Source organism: Monodon monoceros, unplaced genomic scaffold (genome assembly GCF_005190385.1).
Source record: "Monodon monoceros isolate NGI ecotype Baffin Bay Population unplaced genomic scaffold, NGI_Narwhal_1 Super_Scaffold_6, whole genome shotgun sequence".
NCBI lineage: Eukaryota > Metazoa > Chordata > Mammalia > Artiodactyla > Monodontidae > Monodon > Monodon monoceros.
In genome coordinates this window covers 91,356,054-91,368,238 of record NW_021703783.1, presented here as the reverse complement: position 1 = coordinate 91,368,238, position 12,185 = coordinate 91,356,054, and the positions used below count along the sequence as shown (strand labels likewise).

Genomic DNA, 12,185 nt, shown 5'->3' with positions numbered 1-12,185 from the left:
AGCACAGGGAACCCTACTCAGTACTCTGTAATGACCTATATGGGAAAAGGATCTAAAAAAGAGTGGGTATATGTATATGTGTAACTGATTCACTTTGCTGTACAGCAGAAAGTAACACAACATTGTAAATCAACTGTACTCCAATAAAAACTAAAAAAGAGAGAGAAAGAAAAAGAAAAATCCCTTCAATGGCCCATTCATGTATCCAACAAATATTTATTGAACACCTTGTGGTGTTGGACCAAATCTCAGACTGTGGAAGAGGTGGAAGGGACTTTCTCTCATGGAAGCTCTTGCTTTACTCACCCCTCTACCTGGGATGTCTTTCTCATTCTTCACTAGCAGGCAAACTCCTCTTCATCTTTCAAGTTCCAAATTAAATGTCCCCACCTCTGAGAAGCCTTCCCAGCCTCCCTTCCTCCAGGCAGTGGGCTGTTCCCTTAACTAGTACAACGGTTCATTTTATGTCAGCTTGCCTGGGCTACGGGATGCCCAGATAGCTAGTAAACATTATTGCTCACAGGTCTGCATTAGATTCAGTACACCAAATAAAGAGGTCCACTCTCACCAATGTGGACAGGCACCATGGTATCCACTGAGGGTCTGAATAGAACCAAAAGGCAGAGGAACGGCAAATTCCCTCTCTTTTTCAGCCCGGACATTCATCCTCTCCTGCCCTCACACACTGGAGTTCCTCACACCCTTAGACTTGGGGACTTATACCAGCAGCCCCTGGTTCTCAGGCCTTCTGCTACCAGCTTCCCTGGTTCTTCAGTTTGCAGACAGTGGACTTCTTAGGTCTCTATAACTATGTGAGCCAATTCCTATAATAAATCTCCTCTTACATATCTCTACGTATATCCTATTGGTTCTGTTTCTGGAGAACTTTGACTAATACATCTAGACTCCCAGGGCATCCTATACCTGCTGTTTGTGGCAGGTTGAATAATGCTCCACCCACCCGAAGACATCCACATTCTAATTCCCAGAACCTATGAACATGATACCTTATATACCCTATGTAATATGTTACCCTATGGTGAAAAGGACTTTGCAGACAAGGTAAGGGTGTCGAGATGCGGAGATTATCCTCGATTATCTGGATGAGCCCAATGTAATCACAAAGGTCCTTGTGAGAAAGAGGCAGTTGGTCAGTCAAGGGAAGGCAAAAGTAAATACTAGAGTGACGCAGCCATGAGCCAAGGAATGCCAGCAGCTGCTAGAAGCTGGAAGAGGCAAGGAATGGATTCTCTGCCTAGAGCCCAATGACACCAACTTGGGACTTCTGACCTCCAGAACTGTAAGATAATACATTTGTGTTGTTTCAAGCCACTGAGTTTGTGGTACCATTACAGCAGCCATAAGAAATGAATACATTTTTTATTCCAGCACTAATCCCACTGCATAGCAGTTACCTTTCTCACCTGAGAGCTCCTCAAGCCTGGGGCACCTTTGTTTCTGACAGTTTAACACAAAGCCTCAAAAAGGGCTCACGAAAGCTGCCGAATGAACTAACAAATGGATTGATGCTTACCCGCTTTCATCCAGCTGCCTGTGTCCCTCAGCCTGAGAACACACACACACACACACACACACACACACACACACTCATATCCACATAGCTTACCTGTTCATCCACCCACACCACCCCGAGGAGGGCAGCTCTATCCTTACACAGGAGCCCACTTTGGGCTGGCCAGCAAATAGCTCTCTCTCAAGAGCATGTCGATTTTCAGGGGGGAGGGGGATTTCTCCCAAGGTAATAACTGGGCAAATCAGCAGACATGCAGGAGTGAGAAGCAGAAATTTTGACTTGAAACCACAAGAATTGGGGTTGCACCACAGACATGTATAAATCCTCCTTTCCAATAAATAAATAAATAAATAATGAGCGCAAGAGACACCCCTGAGCCTTACCACATTCCCGTTTCTCTCCACCTCCGTCGCAACCCCACCACAGCCACTAAAATGTTGGGGAAATCTGTACTTAGTGACACCAAAAGCGGTCCACTTTATCTCATTAAGAGAGACAAATGGATTCCAGCTAGTGTGATATGATCCCATTTTGCTAAAAAGGAAGAATTTAAATATATCTATATCATCTATATACAGTGTATATATGTGCATATATATGTGTGTTTATATAGGCATAGGACAGAGGCTGCAAGAAAATCCGTGAAGAGGTTAACGGTTTGATGGAGATTATAGACGGTTGCTTTTTTTCTTACTTTTAAAAAAATTTACAAAGTACAGGACTGTTGGTGTGATTTTAAAAAAATAATAAAGTTTAAATAATACAAAATAAAAGAAATGGAGCGTTTTGTGTGGCAGGGCTACTTTGCGTCCCTTCCAAGACAGCCTAGGTCTCCCAGCCCCTCCCCAAATAGGAAGCTGGGCTCTGGTCTCCCCGTGAGCAATGGCGGAACCATTAGAGGAACTGTAGGGGGCAGGAGGGTGACGCGGCACGGGGCCTGGGAATTAGAAAACATACAGACGTGACCGCGAGGGCGGCTTCTGCCGAATGACCCAAGGATGACCCGCTTCGGGCCCAATCTGGTATGTGGGGAGTTCGTTGTCACCCCGCGGCCTCTCTCTTCCGAACCTCCCCACGGCCACATCTTCCTCGCTGCGTCTTCACCCGACCTCCCGGGCGAGGGCAGGTGCCGCCCAAGACCCCGGCAGAAAAACAGATGCAAAGGATCACCCCGGCCTTCCTCGGCCCCATTCACTGCCTCCCCCACCCTTTCCTGCGGTGGCGTTTTTGTTTTAATTCATCTGAACTGGTTACAAAACCACACTCCCACGAATACATAAATAATGGATAAGGGGTGGGGTGGGGGGCAATGTTTTAAATAAATTCCCGCAGGGCCTGGCCAGGCAACAGCAAATGCATTTCTGCTGTATCATATTTAACTGTTTGCAAACTTCTGCTGGAAGGATGAGCAGCGGCTGCAGAGACTCCACTGCCCTTCCCCGCCCGGGGCCGGGAGAGACTTGCAAGGGAGGATTCAGAGGGAGAAGTTGTCAGCTCGCGGGGGCCGAGAAGATGCAGAGGGGAATGAGAAAGTGTTTGTAAGATTGCACCGCCCGCAGCCCGGCTTCGCGCAGGCCAAGCATCTCCCTCCCGGCCTCCGGCCCCGGTTCCCCCAACCAGGCTAGGCCCCTTTAAGAACCAGCGCGCGCCCCCGCCCCGCGTGCGCTCACTTTCCCTAGCAACCGCCCCGGGGGAGGAGAAGGTCCTGGCAACGGCGCGCCAGCCCAGAGGGTCACGTGATGGCCCGCAGCTGGAACGCGAGCGCGCGCCCCGCCGCGCGCCCGCCCGCCGAGCCTGGGCGCTGTGGCGCGTGCGCGAGCGGTGCAGCACCGGCCGCGGGAGCAGGGAGTATTATGGGCTGTGGGTGCCGCTGAGCAAGATGGAGCTGTCTGCAGTGGGCGAGCGGGTCTTCGCGGCCGAATCCATCATCAAACGGCGGATCCGAAAGGTTAGCCGCCTCCCAGGGCGGGACGCCTAGCCCCGCAGCCGGTCCCCAGATCCGCGGGCCATCGGGGCGAAGCGGTCCCGCTAACCCGGGCTTTCTCGCCCACCCCCGCGCAGCCGCCTCCTCGCGTCCCCGCATCTTCCCCACCCCCACTCCCCTCTTTTTTCCTTCTCTGTTTTTCAGGGACGCATCGAGTACCTGGTGAAATGGAAGGGGTGGGCCATCAAGTGAGTGTCACGGGATCCAGGGGTGAGGGGGGAAGGGAGGCAGCGCACACCGGGGCCTTTTTTTTTTCCCTTGGAGGGTGCGCACATTTGCTCCCTCGCATGTGTCTCTGGCTCCCTGGTTTTCTTTTTTATTTTGTGCATGCGTAACTCGGCAGGTACAGCACTTGGGAGCCGGAGGAGAACATCCTGGACTCGCGGCTCATTGCAGCCTTCGAGCAGAAGTGAGTTTGGGAAGCTGGCAGGGGCGGCGGGGCTGAGGCTCGGCTGGGGCGCCGCGCGGGGAAGCGGGAGAGCCGGGGAGGGCAGCGCGGAGTGGGGCCCAGGAAGGGGCTCTTTTTAACCTCTGGCGTTTCTCGGCCGCAGGGAGAGGGAGCGTGAGCTGTATGGGCCCAAGAAGAGGGGACCCAAACCCAAAACTTTCCTCCTGAAGGTAACCTGGCCCAGCCCCAGCAGGCCCCTCTCGGGCCCCCAGCCCGGGCGCAACACGGGGCCTGCAGGGGAGGGACAGATCCGCGGCCGCCCAGGCGGGCGGGTCTTTCCAGAGGGGCCCCAGCTGGGCAAGGGGTGGTTGTGAGCCCCCGAAGAGCCCCTGGCAGCAGGCCCTGGCCAGCTCCAGCTTCAGCAAGAGGGGCCTGGGAATGGGGACAAGGGGGAAGGATAATCCTCGCTGACAAAACCAGGGTCTGGGGAGGCCAACAGGAAGGGGGTGGGTGAGGCAGGTGGGGTGCCCACCTGAGGGGGTGGCAGGGAGGGGTGGCTTCTGCACGTGAGAGCCCTCATCTCCCCCAGCCTTGAGCTGGTAGGGCTCTGCCTGGAATTAGAACCCGGGGGAGAGTGAATTTGGTCTCCCTCATCGTGGGGAACAGGGAGAGGCTTTGGGTGGGGGGCACCTGCCTCCCTGCCCGCAGCTTCCCTCTCTCAGGATTTGTTCTGTATGCCTCCCCTCCTGACAGAGGGATCTAACTTGAATTTGACCTTAAATCACTTCACTTTGAGTTTTATCACCCAGGCTGGGCCACTGGTTCTCAGTTTTGCCCACTTCTGGCTGTCTCTGGAGGCTCTAACGAGGATGGAGAGTGGGAGAGTAAAAGCAGGGCACGTTAGCCTCGGCAAGGGAGGGCGACCTAGCTCCAGAGGAAGCCATCTTAGAGGTTTTTTGGTGTTTATTTTATTTTTTTTAGTGAGAAAGAACAGAGTCTGGGAAGGGAAGGTGAGATGACCCAAGGTGGCAGGCAAGGCTGCAGGAGGGCCTCCGTGGGCAACCACAGTCCCCCCCCCACTAGTGCTAAGGTTGTCTCAGGGCCCCTTCCCACCCCGACAGCCTGTGACTTTGTGGCAGTTGGCACAGGAAGGGCAGGCAGGACTCTGCAGAAAAGAGGCTGTGCACAATGCAGAACTCAGAATCTCCAATTTGTCCTAAAGGCTCAAAGCCCAATTTGGGGGGGCTCTCCAGCTCCCCACCCCCCAAAAGAACTGTGCAGAAGTGAAAGAAATAATGGTTTCCAGAATTACATATTTCTGTGACCCTTGTCGCCAAATTACACACATCTTAGGGGATCTATGGAGTAACCTTAACTCTTGATGCTTCTTCGGAGGGATGGGGCAGAGCAGCTGGAGGGCCAGTGGGCTCTGTGACAGCCTCTCAGTGCAGCTGGAGTGCCCTCTAGCGGGGAAGTGAGTAATGACCATGAGCATTGATTCACAAAATGCTTTTCTTTTTTAATAGCTGTATCTCCTGAGCTGGCTATGGGCCTAACACAGTGCTGACACCCACATGGATTATCTCCTTTAAATCTCTCAACAATCCCATGAAGTAGGGAATATTATCCCTATTTTGCAGATGAGAAGATCAAGGCCCAGGGAGGGGAGGGGATTTACCTGAGCTCCCGCCACCCAGCTTCCTGGCTTCATCATGTCTCCTTTTCTTAACCCTGTCCCTCAGAGGGTGCACGTCAGGTTAAGGGAGCAAGGTGGACACACACACATACACACACAAAAAGGAAACTATGAAGGCTGTAGAGTTGGTGGGGCAGGGGATGCAGAGGCAGATGAGAGAACCTTGATCTGGACCTTAAAAACAGGTAGCATGAGAGAGAGAGATATTTGCAAGGGGTGATGGAGATCAGCTTGGTCTGAACCCATCGCTCTGTGGGTCACCAAGAGGCCAAGTGTGTATAGTAAACATATTACACTCAGATAGCACTCACTTTCTGCAGGGAACTATTCTGAAGAGAACAGGAGCCCCTGAGGTAGGTTGCATTATCCCCATTCTGTAGATAGAAAAACTGAGGCCAGAGAGGTTAAATAACGTGCCCGTGGTCACAGAGAGTGAGTGGTAGAGTCCAGGTCTTTAACCTTCCACTTTATCTATGTATAGTACATGCCAACCCCTCAGAGCCATGCCTGTCACACAGTCAGAGTGCAATAAATGCCTTGGGCTGTGGTACCAGTTTTAATCCACAGGCAGACCCAGGTCCCACCTTCAAAGAATTCTCAACCTGGGGAGAAGAGAGGAGGAGGAAGGGTGAACTAGCCCGTTTTAAAAAATAATAATAATGTTTAGACATTATAAAGTAAGAAATAGTTTTGTAGAAAGGTTGGAAACCATACATTAGAAAAAGATTACTGCTCATAAGCACCTGCCCCGCCCCTTGGATAGTCTAATATTCTTCGAGTGCTTGCTGTGTGCCAGGCATTGTGCTAACCAGGTAACATACACTGTGGTCAGAGGAGGCCCACTAAGCCGGGGTTTCATCCTGGATCTGGTGTTTGCCTTGCCTGTGCTCTTTGCCAGTCCCCAGGGGCCATGCATCACTGCTGGACTCCGGCAGAACCATACTTACAGAGGTTCCGCTCAGACAGCATGCAGAGAGAATAACCACCAACCCCTGGGGATCAGAGTGGGGAATCCCCTAAACTCCATGGGGGACGAACCTGCAAAAAGCCCTTGTTGCCATACCAAGGGAAGGCTGGCTTTCCCCTGCCTTTGTCTGGGAAGAGGTGTGAGGGAACCAGTCCCTGGCTCCACTGGCTCGGGGCAGGAGCAGCTGGCAGCCCTGGCACAGGGTAGATCGGGCCCACGTGTGCTGCCACCTAGTGGCTGGAGGGATGGTTAACTAAGCCACCCCAGGAAACCCCCAGCAGGGCTGGGAGGACCATGTGGCAGTAAAGTGTGCCTCTCCTACATTCTTAATGACATCCTCGCTGACTCAGCATGTAAGTCCACAAACACCTCTTCTGGGGGTTGTGGTCAAATACAGTCTAGTCTTGTCTGAGAGGTGTACAGGCTACCTCCCAGGTACTGGTCAAGCATCCAGCACTGTGGGGATGGGAGGTGGAGAGACCCTAAACCACAGATCCCACTCTTGGGGAGCTCAAAGACTGACCATGGGAATGTGTTCTTCCTCTCAGCCACCCCTAGCTCACCTGGCTGGAGGCAGTCACCACCTAATGGTCCCTCTTCCCACCAGGAACCAGGGTATCTGTATAGAACACAGACTGGTCCTCCATCTCTACACTCTGTCCAGCCGTTGCTTTCAGTCCCTTGGCCACTCCATCCTCTCGTCGCTGGGCTGTCTCTGCCTCCACCATTTGTCTCAGCAGGGCCCCTTCAGCAGGCTACCTGGGGCACAGTCAGCTCAGGAAGGACCAGGGTTTTACTACTTAGGCTTCATTCTCCACAACTGGGACCTAATCTGTGCTCCTCTGGACCCTGTACTTCTCTGTTGTATTGAATCACCCTGCACCCTGATTGCCTGTCACTTGTCTTCTGCGTGGAGCACAGCCCCCTAGGGGTAGAAGCCGTGTGTGGTCACAGTCGTAGCCCTAAGCAGCTGGCACGTAACTCATCGGTACTTTCTCAGTGAAGGAAGGACTGGTCATGGAGGATGGCTTACATAACCTTGTGAGTCTCTTGCCCTAGACCTGGAGTCTCTGAGGGCCCTGCCACACACACACACACACACCCCACACACACACCCTCGCATCTTCCATGAGACAGAAGGTGAGCTGCTGCAGGGCCCTGGCGGGGCTTTATAGATTTCACCCCTGGGAGTGTGTACAGCCGGGCCCAGGAGCCTGGGACAGTATCCCTTGCTCCCCACAGACTTCTGCTCAGCCATCCTGTCCCCAGGCCATCTTGGCACAGAATATGAAGTGGCTGATCCCACCTCTTAGTCCATGCCCACCAAACCCATGTCTACCTGGGGTGGATGCCAACCAGGCTTTAGGTGCTGGCTTTGGAGTCTGTTGGCACCAATTTGCTCAGACCCAGGCCCCGAGCCAGACCCTGGGCAGTCAGATGAATCAGACCCAGGAGGGGAAGTGGCGGCGGGGGGGGGGAGTGGGGTGCTCTGAGTGAGGAGGAGGGGCCAAGGTCTGTCCCAGAGCTGATGACGAGCTGGAGGTGCCTCCTGTTCAGAGGCAGAAAAGGAGCTCAGGGCATCTGCTAATAGGTCCGGAGGGCTGGGGTATGGGGTGAAGGTGGGAGGGGTCGCCCTCGCCTTTCTGCCACCAAAAATTAGTCCATGGAGGAGCACTGGGCTGGGATGTTCCCGGCGGCGGGGGGGGGGGGGTTGATCAGGGGCTTCTTTCCGTGCAGTGTCCTGGCTATTGACACTCCTCTGTGTCAGCAAGGGCAGCCACCGACCCGTCTGTCTGTCCCTCAGACCCACGGCCAAACTTGGAAAGTTAGTCTTGGAGTTGGGCCTGGATGAGGGTCTGACTTGCCCTCCAACCTTCCACACTTTTTATCACCGTCTGAACCTGTTTTCCTTTTATCACTAAGGCAAGGTCACGAGCATCACTGATTTCTTAAGTGCTCTCAGGATGGTTTCTTGAGACCATACTTGTGGGTGGTTGGTGCAGGGGTGTCCAGAGGAGGTCAGCGGGCGGCGAACCCTCAGCCACCGCCTCCCTCTGTCCCACAGGCGCGGGCCCAGGCGGAGGCCCTCCGCATCAGTGATGTGCATTTCTCGGTCAAGCCGACCGCCAGCGCCTCCTCGCCCAAGCTGCACTCCAGCGCTGCCGTGCACCGGCTCAAGAAGGACATCCGCCGCTGCCACCGCATGTCCCGCCGCCCCCTGCCCCGCCCAGACCCCCAGGGGGGCAGCCCCGGCCTGCGCCCGCCCATCTCACCCTTCTCTGAGACCGTGCGCATCATCAACCGCAAGGTCAAGCCGCGGGAGCCCAAGCGGAACCGCATCATCCTGAACCTGAAGGTGATCGACAAGGGCACGGGCGGAGGCGGCGCCGGGCAGGGGGCCGGGGCCCTTGCCCGCCCCAAAGTCCCCTCACGGAACCGCGTCATCGGCAAGAGCAAGAAGTTCAGCGAGAGCATCCTGCGCACGCAGATCCGCCACATGAAGTTCGGCGCTTTCGCGATGTACAACAAGCCCCCGCCCGGCCCTCTGCCGCCCCCGCCAGCCACCAAGGCCGACATCGCCGCCTCCCCTGGCCAGGGGCTGCTCCTGGCAGCTCCCAGTGCCCCGTACGACGCCCGCAGCTCCAGCTCCTCCGGCTGCCCTTCGCCGACCCCGCAGTCCTCCTCCGACCCGGATGACGTGCCCCCCAAGCTGCTCCCCGAGACCACGAGTCCATCTGCCCCCGACTGGCGGGAGCCCGAGGTGCTTGACCTGTCCATCCCTCCCGAGGCGGCGGCCACCAGCAAGCGGGCGCCTCCCGACGTCACTGCGGCTGCCAGCCAGGCCCTTCCCGCGGCCCCTCAGCCTGCCGGCGCCGCCTCAGAGCCCGAGGCTGGAGACTGGCGCCCTGAGATGTCACCCTGCTCCAACGTGGTCGTCACCGATGTCACCAGCAATCTCCTGACGGTCACTATCAAGGAATTCTGCAACCCTGAGGATTTCGAGAAGGTGGCTGCTGGGGTAGCAGGTGCCGCAGTGGGGGGTGGCAGCAGTGGGCAGAGCAAGTGAGGGGCTCCACCAAGGAGGGGGGTTTGGGGGGCCCTCCTGCCCAAAGTCTTACTCTTGCTCCCGCCCCCGCCCCCGCCCTCAGACAACCCTGCCTGTGCTTTGCTTGTTTCAAATGGCTCGGTGTTGACCCCGGGATGGGGCTGGGCAGTTGGAGCCCCCTGAAGCCCAGTGGGAGGGGCGGTCCTGGAACGGGGTGGGGCTAGGGTGGGGCCAGGACACTGGGAAGTCCTCCCTCTTGTCTCTTGGCCCCCTCCCTGCCCAAGCACGGTGGGGCCTGCTGGGTGGCTCCTGGGGAGCCCCGGAACTCGGGGTTCAGCTGCCCCCTCCACATCCCACCTCTCCCCAGCTTGCTTCCAGCTCTCGCGCACAGCATCTGATTTCTCGGTGCTAACCCGGCAGCTGCTGGGGACCCCTTCCCAGCATGGGCACCGTCCCTTTCCTTCCTCCAGATGCCTGGGAAGGAGGGGCAGGGATGGGAAAGCCCAGACAGAGGTTGAGGTGAAGGCGGCCTTGGCCCCTGCCCCCCCACACCCACGAGGGCGGCAGGAGCAGGGCCCACTTTCGGACGAGACCCAAGCAGGCCCCCGGGGGCCTCACCCACCCATCTCTTTCATCATCCCGCGCTCAGAGGCGGGAGGGACTGGCACGGACCTCACCTGCCACGGCCTCCCAGCATCTAAAGGCCCCTCAGTTCTCGACCAAAGGTGCTACAAGAGCCTGCTGCGCGGACTTCCGTTTGCGCATGCGCCTGCCGTCCTGGGCGGGTCTGCGTGGATCCGTGTGTATGTGTGTGTGTTGGCCCCTGGGCCCGGCTCTCGAGGCTGCGCCCTTTAGGGTTCCTCACAGTAAGGTCGTCGGATCGAAGGCCTGGAACCCTCCCTTGCCATCAGCCGGGCCTGGGACCTGGCCGAGGTCTGAGGAGTTTGCTGTGGAGGCCGATCCTCCTAGCCCGCGTGTGCGGGGGACACGCATCCCACGCCCTTCTCCTTTGGGGTGGTCAGACGTGGCATGGTGGGGACCGAGGCAGAGGGGAGACCCCCGTCCCAAGCTTCCTCTTCCTCCTGGGTGTTCGGGGGGAGTAGGAAGCCTGGACACCGTTCCGAGGGTCTCCAGCCCCCTCTCTCTTGATTCTGACCGCCCAGGCTTTCTCACAGCCCAGCCGGCCTGAAGCAGCTCGAGGCCTCTGGTGCTCTGGGCAGCTTCTCTTTCCTCTGCTGCCAGGGAGCTGAGGTGTCCATGCCAGTGGCAGAGACCAAAACCCCAGTTTTAGGCTGGGCACTGGGAGGGCAGGGTGGCCGAAGCGGGGGGGACGGAAGAGGGGGCCTGTGTCCTTCAGGAGAGCGGGCACGTGCGGGACCAGGGGTCTGGTGGGCAGGGGAGACAGCCCTGCTGGCCAGCCCTGAGGTGCTGCCCGGACTCAGTTTGCCGTGAGTGGCGGGTCCTTGCACGTGGCTCAAGGTGGCTTCCTGGTGTGTGGGCTGAGAGCCGTGATGGCAGAAAGGGAATTCCAGTTCGGAAGCAAACGCCTTGGTCCTAAGCACGGGAGGACTGTTTCTTCCGAATCTCCCCGCCAGGGATTGTGGCAGGGCCCCTAACCCTCCCCATCCCAGGATGTAGAACGGGGGCCGTCACAGGGTTTGGGGGACTGGTGCTCCTGGACCCCTCCCCCCCCCGCCCTTTGTGTTGGCTCTGTGGCCGTCCAAGTGCCAATTGGCTTCCCCCCAAATAAGGGCTGGTATTTCTCCTCTGTCCTTAGAGGGGATTTCCCCCCCCAACCCCCACCCCAGGTGAGTGTCCACCTGGGTGCCAGTTACAGGTGTTTCCAGAGACCATAGAAATGTGTTTTCCTGAGAGTCCGTGTCATTCGTGACTTTTTTTGTAAAGAAGTTGTGTTTTCAGAGGTGATTTTATGACAGGAAAGTGAAAGAATTAGTTTTGCAAAAAACAGAAAAAAAAAACACAAAAAAAGAGGGGAAAAAAAAGAAATAGAAAAAAATATTGTGGGATTCCTATGGGGTTTGGGGGGGGTGGGGAGAAAGAGATATTTAAAGAAAAACTAGTAACGCAGTGATTGCACAGGTGAGGCGGCAATGTTAGGAACGTGGATAGAGGCCCAGGCCCAGCTGGGAGGCTCCCAGGCACGGCAACTGCCCTCCTTCCTTGGCCCAAGGCAAGGTAAGCCCTCCCTCCTGCGCTGGGCCCAGACTCCACACCTGTCCCCGCTTGAGGGGAAGGATGACCCCTGATCCCAAGGGAACTTGCCAGAAGCTGCAGGGGCCAGGCAAATAGAGCTGAGATTAGGGGACGTAAGAGTCAACAGGGGTCCCACCATCACCGGGACCCATCGTTGGTGACTCTCCAGGAAGGCTGGTGAGTAGGTACAGTTGGGTTCCTTGCCTTCCTCCATTCCTTTGCCAGCCTGTTGGGTGGGCCATATGGTCCCTCCACCGCCACCCCGTGGGGGAATCTCCCTCCCCATCGCCCCAATGACCAAGACACCCCCGAGCTTCCCTGGCCAGGTAGGGGATGCAAAGCTTCAGGAAGACAGG

General features: G+C 56.6%; 1 protein-coding gene across 1 annotated transcript; it reads left to right on the top strand.

Annotated features, from left to right (window-relative positions):
• Positions 1-3,366: 3,366 nt before the first annotated feature.
• CBX6 (chromobox 6) lies at positions 3,367-11,632 on the top strand. The gene is made up of 5 exons (XM_029205936.1): positions 3,367-3,482; positions 3,663-3,706; positions 3,862-3,927; positions 4,070-4,136; positions 8,635-11,632. The coding sequence occupies exons 1-5, from the start codon at positions 3,414-3,416 to the stop codon at positions 9,634-9,636; spliced, it is 1,248 nt and encodes a 415-aa protein (XP_029061769.1). The 5' UTR covers positions 3,367-3,413; the 3' UTR covers positions 9,637-11,632.
• The last annotated feature ends 553 nt before the right edge of the window (positions 11,633-12,185 follow it).